The 15,893-nt window shown below is 44.3% G+C and overlaps 1 protein-coding gene across 1 annotated transcript in view; it reads left to right on the top strand.

Moving 5' to 3' along the window:
* Positions 1-15,893, top strand: part of LOC106685260 (ubiquitin carboxyl-terminal hydrolase 22) — a 48,189-nt gene that overhangs the window by 13,873 nt on the left and 18,423 nt on the right. The window contains exons 6-7 of the mRNA XM_067045749.1: positions 70-289; positions 13,672-13,838. Coding sequence (XP_066901850.1) covers positions 70-289; positions 13,672-13,838 — 387 coding nt within the window. The remainder of the gene's footprint in view (positions 1-69; positions 290-13,671; positions 13,839-15,893) is intronic.

Here is a 15,893-nt window from a genome sequence, read left to right as displayed (position 1 = left end):
TATATATATTCATTCATTTTGATTTAGTATGTTTATAAAAGAATATTTATTTGTCTTTTTATTTTGCAGGAATGTATCTACAAAGATTGATCCTCTGTGGGAAATTTCATTAGATATACCTGAACCTCCATCAGAAGGAGGTCTTTTAGAGTGTTTGTATCATTTTACAAGACCAGAGCCTCTTGGATCAAATGGGAAAATAAATTGTAGTACCTGTAAGAGCTACCAAGAAGGAACGAAACAACTTACATTTAAATTATTACCTCTTATCATAGTTATACAGTTGAAGGTATTATTTTTATTAATAGTAAAAAAAATTATATTAAAACAATTATGTAATTAATTATAACTTTAACATCTGTATTATGTTATGACAGGATGTTTTAAAGTATTAGTAATTTTAGTTTTTGATTTCTAAAATCATGTTATTTGGTCCCTTATTTCTATTACTATAAATAGCACTATAGGCAAATTATAGTAACAATTGTTATTTCATGGAGGAATTATTATCAAGTCTTTTAAATCTTATTTACATTTATGAGAGTGGATCATAAAGTAAGGGTCTCTAAGTGCTGGAACCATGTGGAGGTTAGCCAACAATGTAATGTTTACTAATCCCCCTATTCTTGTTCAATTCAGCGGGTTGGTGGCAGATTTTTTTGATACAGAATAAAAAAGCTGGACCAATGTCCAAAAAGTTCCTTGGATTGATATTGCATAAACATTGAAACCATGTTTGTAACCATTAACATAGAATCATGTTTTAGTTTTTAAATGATATATTTAGTTTTGAAAATATAGATAGCTGTATATACTTGAGGACATAAGGGGAACCTTATTTTACAATCCACCCTCATAATATCTCAATTTCAGTTTGAAACATTATAATTTAATATATAATATTATTGTGTGTCAATTTTATTTTTAAGTTGCCATAGGCTGTATTGTTGTAAGTAAACTAAAGGGAGGTATACATCAAATACACACAATTGAATTCAAACAAAACTTACCTTTAATTATGCCATTAATTTTAATTTTTGAATTAATAAGGAACTCATTTTAAGATAACTATACTCTTACTTTCACTTACATATGCATGAAATATACAGTAAAGGGAAGATTGAGATCGTGAACAATTTTAAATCAGAGTTTTCAATGGAAAGACACCTTTAAAGGTATTCAAAGTCCAAATAACCTAGTCTTCCAAAATGTTTTGTGTGTGTGAACAGCCTAGTTAAAAAATGAAAAGAGGTACAGTATTGAAATAAAGTATTTGAGGTAGGTATACTGTAGTGGTTAGCTCACTTTATAGTTAATTTTGGCTGTTTTCACGATCTTGAGAAGTGAACCAGGTGGAAGGTGATTTTACTCAGTTTGGTTGATAGGGTGATGAACCATGTAACACAGGAAATTCAAATGTCAGATAGGTGAACATGATAAATCTATCTCATATCAATAAAATAATCAATGCCTGTGATTAAGTCATTGGTGAGGCATAATTATATATGTTTAGTTAGTGTATATAATAAAAAGTGGTTAACTTAAGGCTGTGCTGTGGTTTTGAAAAGTGCAGTTGATCAAGGGACAGAAGAGTGTTTGAGTTCATGACAACAGAGAGATTGAACTGGTGAGGTTCATTCATTCATCTATTCTAGTGTTGATTAACTTTGATCATCAAGAGTGAATACCTTGCTGTTTGTTACATGGACCTTGCTACTTGGGAAATGAACAATTGATTTTCTTGTTTCACCAGTGGAAGGTTAAATTAAACAGATAGCTGTAAAATTTCTATGAACTTTTAAGACTTAGTTTATTTTGAATGATGCAAGTCATCACTTTTTTCAAAAACACCCCTTTAATGTAATTTCTTACGTAAAATAGGGTGTTTTCAATATTGACTAAGGAGGGAGTGAATAAAAAAGTTATTGAAGTATCGGATAAGAGTGGGGTTAGTGAAAAACTATTACCACAAAAAATAAAATCCCAACTTGATAATGGGGAATACAAAATGGCGGAGGGTAATCCAAGGCCGATGGGAAGCGGCAGTGAGGCGGACAGAGACTCAGGGTCTGACAGTAAAATGAGCCCGAAGCACAGGAGACCAAGAAGAAAAAGAGCAGGTGAGGAGGAAACCCCCCCTCCCAGAGTCCCCAGAAGCAGAAAAGCCCAGTAGAATACAGGATCTGGTCCGTAAGTATTTAGACAGAATAAAAACACAGTTGAATGCCAGAAATATAACAACATGTAGACCAGGGAACTATGTAATATTATAACAGGTTGAAAGCCCAGTGGAACATAATCCCAGAGATAGTTGGTGAAATAGTCAAAGAAACTGTAAATTCCGACGAACTTCACTGAATAGTTGGGAAAAAAGTATCGCAGATTGTAGTTCCTATAGTGGCAGAGGCTATAGGAGTCACCATAGGAGCTGTATACGATCAAAGAAAAAAAGAGTGGGTCTCCCCCACACTCAAATGGGTGTCAGACCTAATCGGTGATCTAGAGGGCAAGGTGGACTAGGATATCCAAATGCTATTGGAGCACACAGCCACAAGACGAGCCCAGGAGAAGGTTTTCACCCCTCAGGTAATAGAAAGGAAAATCCCGGATGCTGGAACATCAGGGGTGCCATCCCAGCAGAAGGTAAAAAGTAAATATGAGGGCGCGGCACCAGCCCTGATGCCATAAAGATCCAGCAAGACACCAATCCGCAGGGGAAAGAACATGGGTACTGGCAAAAGCTCTGATGGAGAAATACAGGAGGATGAAGGGCTAGGGCCGTGGAAGATTCAAGGACGAAGAAGAAAAAACAAAAAAGCCGCCCAGACACTGGAAACGCCACAAGAAGAGGAGCAGAAAGGAAAGAAAAAGCTTACCTTCGCTGGCGTCCTAGCAAGTATACTAGCCATCTCTCAGAACCCCCGGGACACAGCGACGTATGTCACTCTGAGAGGGCGTGCAGAAGAGTGGAATGCTGGAGATATATACAAAGAGCTCCCGTCCCCAGAAGATTTGCAACAAATTGAGGAAATCAAGATGGTTAAGGTGACCCAGAGAGGTATCATCCTGATCAGGACTGAAGGCGCTGACCAGGCTCAAAAACTTATTAGCTGGGGATAACACAAGGATAAGGGACTGGAGGCGAGGCTCACAATGGCACATAGACCTCACCTAGAATTTTGGGGGGTACCTAATTTCTGGAACGAGAGCGTCCATAGGGATCATCCGTCCGAAAGATGAGAAAGACAGGAGGGAGTGGTTGAGACCCTTCTTATCTACTCCTGCGAGGAACGGACTCACGAATAAGTATGGGTGCTAGAGGTGCACCAAGCAATGAGGCTTGCTGTGATGACATTGTCAGCAGAGGATGGTGGAGCTTGACCATCCACGATTACATTGACCCCTTACTCTGCCTCTGGTGCCAGGACTATGGACACCCTGCTAAAATATGCACGAAGAACATATCGTGCAAGAGGTATCTGAGAACAGGGCACAACGTCAAGGAGTGCCCGGAAAAGAATAAAGGTGCAGAAACTGTAAGGCCAAAGATAGTGTAGGGAAAGATCTCCGACATTTTGCAGGCAGCAGGGAAAGCCCTCGTACATCTGGAGATGATGGTCAAGGAGGCGAAGAAGACCCAGTATGTGTAGGCTGCATATCCTGCAGGTCAATATGGGCCGGAGACGAGTGGTCGCAGACGAACTGAGAATTCTCGCCTGAAGTGCTGACATCTTGGCGATTCAGGAGCCATGTTGTCGAAAGAATGTGGTCACAGGTTTTGGAACTACGTCGAGGGTGGTTGGTATAGGCAGTGGCGAGAGGAGGCCTAGAGCAGTGATTGTTGTTATTAACCCTGCCCTTGACGTTATGGAACTGAAGCAATTCACCACAGCAGATCAGGTGGCATGTTATGTCAGGCGGGAGTTGTCTACTGACTGCCGAGTAGAGAGGACGTGTGCAGAGATATTTAAAGTTTTCGTAGTGTTTTTAAAGTGGTTGCAGGGATATTGTTGAGAACAGGAGTGCGCCAAAACGTTGGTTAAGAAGTTGTTTAGTGCTGTGTAAAATTTGAACAAATTCCACCGAGCAGGTTTGGCGGAATTTAGGAAAAGAGTGGGGTCACGAGGTGGTTTTCACCCCACGTGACTGAAAAAACAATCGGGATCAATTTGTGCAGTAGACGATCGTAAAGAGCACAAAAAACTGAGAAGAATGAATATCTACATGACCCCATTCGGTGCACAGTATGGTAAGATATCGATTTTTAAAGTTTAATAGTTTGTTGGAGTGAGGTGGCTGGAGTGGTTGGAGTGGTGTCGCGCCGTGCACCTTGCCCTAGAGGGGAAGGTCTAGAATCAAGGTGAACTTAAGTATTTCTTCCGGGGCCCATATCATGGCCGGAAATGGAGAAATAAGTATGACAACCCTGGAGACTTCAGCGGTGGGTCAAGAAGGAAGCGGGCCTTCCTTGGTAAACCCGGAGAGTTTAACGCTGGAGCAAGATGGAAAAGGGTCATCGATAGACTTGTCGGTGATTTTAACGCCCGATAAAGAAAGTAGGTGGCCCTCCAAGGAGAATTTGGTTGTGGGGAAGGATGGAGATGGACCCTCAATGTCAGAATCGGACTTCCCAATGACTGATGCGAGTGTTGGGAGGCGAGTGAGCCCACAGAGCCCCAAGGATAAAAGGAAAAAGAGGGTTAGAGTGGAAGACTCTCTCTCAGAAGATAGTCCCTCCGAGAAAGCCAGGACCCTAGCTGATGGAATCAGGAAGTACCTGATTCACACTAAGATCAGCTTGAAGAATCAAGAGTACATTAACCAAAAGATCAGTGAAATCAGGGACATCGTGGTTGGACTGGAGGCCAAATGGCACTCCGTCCCTGGTATAGTTAGGGAGGTGGTCCGGGAAGCCTTATACACCGACCAGCTCTACAGAATCATCACCGATAAGGTTGCAGAAATGGTGGCTCCACAGATCGTCAAGTCGATGGGGGAAGCCGTGCAGGGACGTGGGAGTGAGGTGTCTCCTACCTCTGAAAGGGTCAGCGAGACCAAACCACATAAGAAGACCAAGCGGCAAGAACCGAAAAGTAAACAGGAGCCACCAAAAACCCTGAAAGGGAGTGACAACCCCATATGCCGGGGCAGGAACATGACGGAGGACACAAGCGAGGATGAAGAGGTGTATAGGGCGGTTCCGGGCCCAAGCGACCCCCAAGCGAAGCACGATGCTGGCAAGGAGGATTGGGTCCTGGTAAAGAGGAAGAAAGAGAAGAAGGGGGATCAAAAAGAGGAGAAGAAGGGCAAATTGACGTTTGCCGGTGTCCTTGCCAGTGTCCCGCAGGTACCTAGGAAGGCAGAGGAGACTGCCACTTATGTGACAGTCAAAGGCAGCGCAGAAGGGTGGTCTCCGAGCAAGATCCACGAGTAGCTCCCGTCTCAAGAGGAACTGAAGCAGATAGGAGTCTCTGCCAAAATGGTGAGAGTCACGAATGGTATCGCGGTCCTGATAAGGACAGAGGGTGCGGACCAGGCAAAGAGACTCCTAGAATGGGACCGGCTGAAGCAGGGAGGACTCGAGGCGAAGCTGGCGATGGCGAGGAGGCCCCGCCTGGAAGTTAAAGGAGTGCCAAAGCACTGGGACGAGAAGATCCTGGTTAGGTACCTGTGGGACAAGAGTGGCCTTGGAAATGCCAGAGAGGAGGACAAGGTGGAGTGGATGAGACCCTGCTTCTCCACTCCTGTTAGGGGTGGGCTATCGATGACGTGGGGTGGTGGAAGTCCACCAGTCAGTGAGGCTCGCCCTGATGAACTTGTCCGCAGCCGACATGACGACAGGATGGTGGAGCATGACCATCCGAGATTACCTCGACCCCCTGCTCTGCCTGCGGTGTCAGAAGTATGGACACCCTGCCAAGGCATGCACAGAGGACCTGGCGTGTAAGTGGTGTCTTGGCACGGGGCATAAGATAAAAGAATGTCCGGCAAAGAAGAAGGGACTGACACCGCGCTGCAGAAACTGTAGCGAGCAAGGCAGAGAGGGGAAAGATCTCAACCATTGTGCGGGCACCAGGGAATGCCCGCTACATCTGGAGAAGATGGTCGTGCAGGCGAAAAGAACGCGCTATGCGTAGGCTGCAGATCCTGCAGGTCAATATGGGCCGAAGACGAGTGGTCGCGGACGAACTTAGGACTCTCGCCCGAAAGGTCGACATCATGGTAATCCAGGAACCATGTTGTCGCAACAATGTGGTTACAGGGTTTGGTGTGGCGTCGAGGGTGGTCGCTTTGGGCAGTGGTGAGAGGAGGCCTAGAGCGGCGATCGTGATAGTTAATCCCTCCCTCGACGTTATGGAACTGAAGCAATTCACCACGGCAGATCAGGCGGCATGTTATGTGAGGTGGGGAAGGATCTCCTTCGCCCTTGTTTCGTCGTACATGCCGCCTAGAAGGAACAACGAAGACATCAACGATAGTATCGCTGCTGTGGAGGCTGTCGTACTCAAGTACTGTAATGCGATAGTCTGTTCCGACACCAACTCGAGGAGCACGGCCTGGGGTTCGGTTAGCACAGACGCCAGAGGGAGACTGATGGAAGAGAGCGTGGCTAGGTGTCAGCTCGTCGTTATGAATGAGCCATCTGGCCCCACATTCGTGGGTGTGAGGGGCCAGAGTTGGATAGACGTGACACTGGCCACAGCTCCCATGGCGAGGCAGCTGAAGAGAGAGTACTATAGGGCCAGGCGCAGGTACCAAGAGTGCAGAGATGAAGAGAGGAGAGCTGCACTCGGAGAGGAAAGCAAGCATAGGTATAGGGTATACCGCAACGGCGTGCGTCACCAGAAGAAGAAGTCCTGGGACGAGTTCATCGTCGAGGAATCGGAGAAGAATCCCTGGGGCATCCTGTACAGGGTGGCAATATGTCTTGATGATACTGTTCGACACATCCTCCGCCTTCGATAATGTTTGGTGGCCGCGCATACTCCGGCGGTTGCAAGAGTTCGACACCCCTAGCAGCTTATACTCCCTCGTGAGTAGTTACCTTAGTAAGAGGAGTGTGAAGATCAGGGGAAGCTATTCCGAGGTTGAGAGAAGGATCGAGAGAGGCTGCCCGCAGGGTTCGGTTCTCGGGCCGGCACTGTGGAAGTTGGTGTTCGATGAGTTGTTGGGGAAACTACAAGATAGAGGGTTCCTTGCCACGGCCTACGTCGACGACCTGGCAGTCATCGTGGCCGGGAATAGCAGAGCCAGATTGAAGAACGATGCGGAGAGATGTGCCAGTCTGGTTGGAGAGTGGTGCGTGAGGAGAAGGTTAATTATGGCCGCAGCTAAGACTCAGGCCATACTCCTAAAAGGCTCCACGGACAGGGCTCACCCTATCACTCTGGACATACAGGGAGAGAAGGAGGGGCTGGGTGAGGAGGTGACATACCTCGGAGTGAGGATGAGGAGAGGCTTCGACGCCACCCCTCACCTGGCATATTTGAGGGATAGGGTGACTCTGTCACTTAACGGGCTGAGCAGTATAGGGGGTGCTTTCTGGGGCCTCAGGTACCCCGCTACAATGACTATATACAAAGGAGTGGTGTTGGGTATTCTGAGGTACGCATCCCCTGCGTGGAGTCGAACCCTCACGGGGGAGCAGAAGAAGAGACTGGCCACTATGCAACGACTGGCTCTGCTAAGGGTCACGAAGACGTACAAGACGGTGTCGCATGAGGCGGTGCAGGTGCTGGCCGGAGCAATGCCCCTGGACCTCATCCTCAAGTAGGATGCTACGAAGTATGATGTGAAGAGGCAGGGGCTGGGAGTGCCAGGGGTCGGCGAGCCACCAATGGAAGATGAAGATCAAGAGGACAGCGAAGAAGCAGTTTGAGACCAGGAGGGCTGGACTAGGCTGCACACTGGAGGTGACAACCGGACGGATGCGGACAAGGCGTGTTGGACGTACCGGACGGATGCTGGTGGATAAGGTGTAGCCCCATCTTAAGGCACTCAACCGAGTGCTGGGCTGCACCACGTTTTTATAATAATTTTCCCAAAAAATTAAATGGTCCACCATTAATTTTGTACTTATGAAAGTAAAATGTTAAAAAAAAAAAAAGATGTTGGCAACAGTGGCATGCGCTGTTGCCGAACCCCGAATGGCAGCAATGCCAGGAAGGGGGAACAAAAAAAAAAAAAATGTTATGTCAGGTGGGTAAAGAGGCAGGGGCTGGGAGTGCTACCGGCGGGACTCCAGGAGAGGATTGGCGAGACCCCAAAACGTTGGAAGAAGTTGCTGCAGGAAGAGTCGATGGAGGAGTGGAATGGACGGTGGCGGACATGCGAAAAGGGTGCGACGCTGAGGAAATTCTTCCCCACCGTCCACTCAAGATTGAGAGCAGTATGGGTTATCCCAGACTATTGGGTCTCACAGATCCTGACAGGACACGGGGGATTCCGGGGAAAGCTGCAAAACTTTGGAAAGAACATCGACCCCCGGTGCCCGACGTGTGGGGTCCCGGAAACAGCAGAGCACGTGGTATTAGACTGCACCACGATGGAAGGACACCATGCTAGGTTGTTGAGAAAAAGTGGGATCTTCGCCCTCGCCGAGTCGGACTTCCCACTCCTGATGGAGGAGGAGAACTACTCATACTTCAGAGAATTCATCTACGGGTAGAGGGAAGTGGTTGGGCCAACGCACTTTACGTTGGGAAGGGCTCGGCCGTCCGGGGTCGGTGAGCCACCAATGGAAGATGAAGATGAAGATGAGCTTGAGAGTTTGAAACCAGGAGAGCTGGACTAGGCTGCGTACTGGAGGTGACAACCGGACGGATGTGGACCATATCAGTGTAAAGGATAATCTAGCTGCTATGGAGGCTGTCGCGCTAAAGTATAAAAGCTCCAATTCGTGGAGCACGGTCTGCAGTTCGGTTCGTACAGATGTTAGAGGGTGGTTGGTAGAACCAACCACCGGGTCATAGCCTTCAGTGTGTTGGAGGAGGATGGCGGTGCCCCAGAATTAGAAAAGTGCTTTATGACCCGATCGCTGAACTGGAGTGAGTGTTTTCCAGTGAATTGGAGGGAATACTTGCTGACAGAGAATGGGAGGAGATGACCCCGATAGATGAGGAGCCCGAGATTGAAAACAGAGTGGCAATGCTTACGGGGGCCATCACTGAAGTGGTGAGTAATTCCCTCCAACACCGAAGGGCGAGAGTACCTCCAGTCCCATGGTGGACGCTGGCTCTAACACAGTTAAAAAAAAAATACTTCAGGGCCAGGCGTAGGTGCACCAGGAGTGCAGAAACGACGAGAGGAGGCCTGCACTCCGAGAAGAATCTAAGCATAGGTATAGGGTATACCGAAACGGAGTTCGTTGCCAGAAGAAGAAATCCTGGGACGAATTTATTGTAGAGGAATCAGAAAAGAATCACTGGGGTATCCCGTACTGGGTGGCACTGGGAAAGGTTAAGCCGTTTCAAATGATGGCGGCTATTAGAGTGATAGGAGCAGACTTAATACTGCTCTTTAAGGGAGGTGGTAAGGATAAGGAAACGCCTAAATCCTTTCGACCAATATGCCTCCTCCCAGTAACTGGTAAGGTCCTGGAGCACATGGTCATCCACAGCCTTAGACCAATCCTATGTGCTGCAAGTCATCCACAGCAGTCAGGCTGACCCGTGGCAAGGGAACTACAGATGCACTACTGAGAGTGCGTAGGGACGTGGATGAGAGGGCAGAAAAATATGTCTTATTGATCATTGACATCTCTTCCGCCTTCGACAGCATTTGTTGGCCCCGTGTACTCCAGCGGTTGCAAGAGCTCGATACCCCCAGTAATCTATACTCCCTTGTAGGTAGTTACCTCAATAACTGAAGTATCAGGATCAGGTGTAACTACTACGAAGTCAAGAGAAAAATTGAGAGGATGTCCTCAGGATTCGGTCCTAGGACCAGCTCTGTGGAAGCTAGTATTCGATGAGTTGCTTGGGGAACTAGAGGACAAGGGGTTCCTTGCCATGGCCTATGTCGATGAGGCAGTCATAGTGGCCAAGAACAGCAGATCAAGACTGGCAAAGACAGAAGCGGAGAGGTGTGCCAGTCTCGTAGAAGAGGAAGTTGAGTATAGCAGCAGCCAAGACTCAGGCCATACTCATAAGAGGCTCCACAGACAGGGCTCATCCTATCACCTTGGATATCCAAGGAGAGAGGGTTAGACCGGGTGAGGAGGTGACATATCTTGGTGTGAGGAAGATCGATCGAATCGAAGAAGATTCGATGCCACTTCTCACCTGGTGTATCGAAAGGACAGGGTGACCCTGTCACTCAATGGATTAAGTAGGATAGGGGATGTATTTTGGGGCCTCAGGTACCCTGCAACGATGACCATATATAAAGGTGTGATCTTGGGTACTCTGAGGTACGCATCCACTGCGTGGAGCCGAAATCTCACGCAGACACAGAAGAGAAGACTGGCCACTATACAAAGATTGGCTCTGGTGAGGCTCACGAAGACATACAGAACGGTGTCACATGAGGCGGTGCTGGTGCTGGCCGGAGTGATGCCCCTGGTGGACATCTTATCCTGAGGGAGGATGTCCTTAAATATGAAGTAAAGAGGCAGGGACTAGAAGCGCTACCGGAGGAGCTCCGAGAGAGGATCGATGAGACTCCAAACTTATGGAAGAAAATACTGTGGGAGGACTCAATACAGGAGTGGAATGGACGGTGGGTAGCAAGCCAGAAGGGCGCTACTTTGAGAAAATTCTTCCTTACCGTCCTTTCTAGATTGAAGGCTAAATGGGTTCTCCCAGACTATTGGGTCTCACAGATCCTAACAGGACAGGGGGGGGTTTTGGGGAAAGCTGCAGAACTTTGAAAAGAACATCGACCCCCGGTGCCCCTTGTGCGGAATTCCTGACCGCAGAACACATAATAGTAGATTGCTATAGTCCTGTTGTAGGCCGCCATGAAAGGACACCGAGCCAGGCTGTCGAGAAAGACCGGGATTTTTACCCTTGCCGTGTCGGACTTTCCCTGTTTGATGGAAGAAGAGAATTATCCCTTCTTCAGGGAGTTCATTTACAGGTGGAAGGAGGTGGTGGGCCCAACTCATTTCACAATGGGAAGGGCTTGACCACCCAACATCGGCGAGCCACCAGAAGAGGAGGAAGCTGACCCAGACTGAAACCAGGAGGGCTGGACCAGCCTGGTAACTGCAGGAGGCACCCAGACGGATGCGCACCAGGAGGACCTACCGAACGGATGCAGTGGACAAGGTGCAGCCCCATCAGTAAGGCGTTAAACCTAGCATTGGGCTGCACCATGGTAAAAAATTTAATAATTAAATAACTAATAAAAGATTAAAAAAAAAAAATCTTTGGTAATCTTTGGGAGCAGTGGTATGAGCAAACCCCAGCGCACTACCCCACTGCTCCCACACCCCGTATGCCAGAAATGGCAAAAAAATAAAAAAGGCGAGAGACCTATAAAGCTTAGCCTGAGATCTCGAGGATGCTATAAACCGAAGACCATCAGTGCATGATAAAGAATAATCTGGGGAGAGGTATTTCTTCCTGTGGTGGGACTGCTATACCACTACAGTTTTAATGGGCCTATGGTCTCTCCCTCTTAGCAGATTCAGTACTTTCCTTTGAGCAATCGATGCAATGTTATTCGTGGCAAAGGCTAAGTCTGGTGTGGAGATTGTTTTTCATGCTCTGGAGTAGAATGTTGGAGGGTTTATTAAGCAGTCTTAATGAACATTCTGTTTTGCCATGTTCCCAAATCCTCTCTACGGAGATCATTGCGATCCCCAAGAAGGTGAGGAAGAGTTAAAGTCACCTTTTACTAAACAATCATTATTGGGAATTATCATCTTACCCACAGAGAGATGTTTGTCATTAGGGCAACTAAATGAGATTTTTATTTTTCTATTCTCAATTTGGATAAGTATCCCATTCATTTCTGCTTAATCATTACTGCATATTCCTTGTGAAAAGACAATTTTTTCTTGAATACAGTTTTTACCCAGAGCAATTATTGCCCTTTTAAATAGATGAGTCTGATTCTTCCTGAAGACCTGGTAGCCACGTATACTAAATTGTAGTTTGAGAGTTCAAATGTGTCTCCTGTATACATGCTACACCAATGGATTCATCCTGCAATCTTTTTGTAAATGATATATTCTTAATAATACCTTTTGCATTCCATTGTAGTTTTTGCAGGGGTTGTTCTGTTGGTTTTTGTGTGACCAGTAGCATTCCTCTCAATCCCAGTCCTGATTCCTCAAAGAGGGGACTTTCTACCAGTAGCATAAAGGCACCGTTTTCAATTGGGGCCTGATGCTGTACTTGCATGGCAGAATTCTGCAAGAGAGACACCTCATTCACTACATCTATTTCTGTTCTGAGCCATATTTGGTGAGTATTCAGTGGCAACTTGTTTTCCAAACCATCAAAGATGTTTGATGATCACTTTGTTCTTCTTTTGTCCAGTTGCCTCTAACTTCAGCAGCATTTTTGAGTGTTTGTTCTCTTGCAGTTCTTCGGCATAGTCTGGTGATATCTGATATATATTAAATTATATTGTTAACTGCTTAAATGAGATTAAATTTTTTTTACTTTCATTACATTAAAGTATTAATTTCTATTTATTTTATGGTGAATGTAATGGCCATCTAAATTGTTTCATTCCTTATAAAACTGGATGTTAAATTTTTCAAATAACTTATTTCGCTGATTATATTCTAGCAGGTAGTCAGTCAATGAATAAATTAAATAAATTGATTAAATTAAAAACATCATTTACTTTTTTTAAATCTTTTACTTTGTTTTTCAAAGATACCTGGAATATTTCATAGTAAAAAGGATTATATTACAATTGAAAATCAGTTTTTACTATTAAGAATAATTAAAATTAATACATAAACTTAAACTTAAATATATTGTAACAATATAAATAAAAGTGTCATAGTACTTGATATATGACATATTCCATTAAATATTTTCCAACTGTTACCTTCTAGAGAAATCCTTATTTACTTTTTCTGTCATATCAAATTAATTTTTGATTAAGAGTTAGACAGATAATTAGTTAGTCCATAGAAGTAATTGTACATTCTGTACACTTACAGGAAACAACCCATGGTGATTCTGGGTGAAATTGAGAATGGATGTGAAAACCGTGTGCAAACTTTCTGATAAATGGGATATTCTCGCTACATAACTTCCACAGAAATTCTTAATTTCGTTTATAATATTTTAATTTATTTTGTTTTGGGCAGATTTTACATTATTTTTTGAAAATTATATTTTTTTAATTAAGTGAATTGTTTGTTTTTTATTTTGTCAAGCTCTTGATTCATTTATTGGTATAAATGAATTGGTATTTGTATAAGCCTTGACTCAACATACTTATAAAATGCCAATGGATACCTTTAATAATTCATTTTAATAAGGAAACAATCTATAATTTGCAATTAGTAATTAACATAAAATTATAATACAAATCTTAAATCTTTTAACTGTTATTCTTAAAAAAAATATTTATGATACAGTACAATAATTGCACCATTCTTTCGTTAGATACTTACAACATTTTATTGATAAAAGTCCCTATTTAAATAGGTTTAAGTTGATATAGCTGATATTTCAGATATTGTCTATTATTTTTTTACAGAGATTTGAGCATGTTAAATCGAAGTACCAGAAGAAATGTTTGTATGTTCCTTTTCCTATTGATTTAGATATGTCTCCGTTTTTAACTGGCAGAAGAAATATGCAAGGGAAAGAAAATCAATGTAATCTTAGTAACCCTGAACAAAGTAATGATCTTAGTGATAATAGGTATGTTATGATATTATTTTTACATTCTTAATTTCCAAACTTAATTTTCCTTTAAAACATAGGTTTACAACTTTTGTTAATTTACAAATTTTTATGTAAGTTTGTACAATCTTAGTCCCTGGATTAAATTAATTAATTTAAACTCCTGGGGAAAATTAACTACATTAATTACATTCGGACTTAATTACATTTAAGTCCTTATTGGACCAATAAATATCGGATTAACTTTTACTTTTTTCTCTTTTTTATTGTTTGGCGAACATGATAGTTGCTTTGATGCATATAAAAAAAATTACATTTAGAATCGTTAGTTCTTATTTCAACAGTGGTTTGTAAAAATATATTAAATATATATATAAAAGTGATATTAACAGAGTGCGTAATAATGATCTTAATTCCCAACTCCATCTGTCAACAAGACAGATATGTATATAGATTACTCAATAAAATAAAGCAGTCTATTAGTAGCAACCGTGAGTGTGTTTTCTTGTTCCTTATTTCTTTTTGAGTTTTGAACCCGCTACCACGTATCTAGTGCCAAAACCTGGGATTATGGATTACCAAACCAATTTTAATCGCAAGAAGAAGTTTTGTTTCTCTTGTTTCTTTTCAGTCTAATTTTTTTTTATTTATTTAAAATTTGTTGTTGTTTTGTTCTGCCTTTTGAATTATGGCTAATAACAGCATAGTAAGAGCACCAATGCTGAACCTTGAAGACTTCAACATGGGAAATCAACCAACTTCAGTTGAAGGCAACTCACCACCTCCAGAGGCAGGCAACCTGCCACCTCAGCAGGAGTTGGCCCTACTACCAGATGTCTTGTTGGCAGAAGCTCATGCAAACGGGTGTTCTATTCTGGGGTTAGATTGGACCAAGCACCGGCAATGGCTCAGGACCTGAGAAAAACTGATTCCGATCTGGGACAATTCACATTTCAATTCATACCTGAATTGTAGCGAAAACAAACGAAAATCTACTTGATAGTAAGTATCCTTGGATGCTGAAGCATTGAGGGCACTGGTTGTCTGTAGGGTGAAACGCAGCTTCCTCAACCAGATCCAGGCAGATGAGGAGACACCCTGGTTCATAATCAAAGCAAGGTTGAAGAAAGCATTTGGAGGAGGGCGATGGGCCTCAAAAGAAGGCATTTTCATGATGTTCAGGGCTGTCTGCCTATTATCAGCTTGGGAGGAGTGAGATGTCTTATTGACACCAGGAGGTCAAACACCATCCTGCTTTTTCCCATTTTTTTTAAAGAAGGGGAGGTGTTGGGCACAATAGGGGAGATGGTGCACGAGATACCATTGAAGCAGGAGAAAGTAACATATGTGAAGGAAAGGCGATATCCCCAAGCACTGCAGAAACATATTAGAGAGGACTTGGAGAATTTAAAGAGTCAGGGAATCATTGTCAACAGTTCCTCGCCCTACAATAGTCCCTTATGGGGGGTTAAGAAGAAGCCGGAGGATTGGGTCCTGGTAAAGAGGAAGAAAGGGGATCAAAAAGAGAAGAAGTAGGGAAAGTTGACGTTTGCCGGTGTTCTTGCCAGTGTCCCGCAGGTACCTAGGAAGGCAGAGGAGACTGCCACTTCTGTGACAGTCAAAGGCAGTGCAGAAGGGTGGTCTCCGAGCAGGATCCACGAGCAGCTCCTGTTCCAAGAGGAACTGAAGCAGATAGGAGTCTCTGCCAAAATGGTGAGAGTCACCAATGCTAACACGGTCGAGGCAAAGCTGGCGATGGCGAGGAGGCCATGCCTGGAAGTTAAAGGAATGCCAAAGCACTGGGATGAGAAGATCCTGGTTAGGTACCTGTGGGACAAGAGTGGCCTTGGAAATGTGGTTACAGGGTTTGGTGTGGCGTCGAGGGTGGTCGCTTTGGGCAGTTGTCTACTGACTGCCGAGTAGAGAGGACGTGTGCAGAGATAGTTGCAGTTTTCTTAGTGTTTTACAGTGGTTGCAGGGGTATTGTTGAGAACAGGAGTGCGCCAAAACGTTGGTTAAGAAGTTGTTTAGTGGTGTGTAAAATTTGAACAAATTCTACCGAGCAGGTTTGGC

Source organism: Halyomorpha halys, unplaced genomic scaffold (assembly GCF_000696795.3).
Source record: "Halyomorpha halys isolate HHAL.00 unplaced genomic scaffold, Hhal_1.1 Scaffold31.1, whole genome shotgun sequence".
Classification (NCBI taxonomy): Eukaryota; Metazoa; Arthropoda; class Insecta; order Hemiptera; family Pentatomidae; genus Halyomorpha; species Halyomorpha halys.
This window is presented reverse-complemented; position numbering and strand designations above follow the sequence as displayed.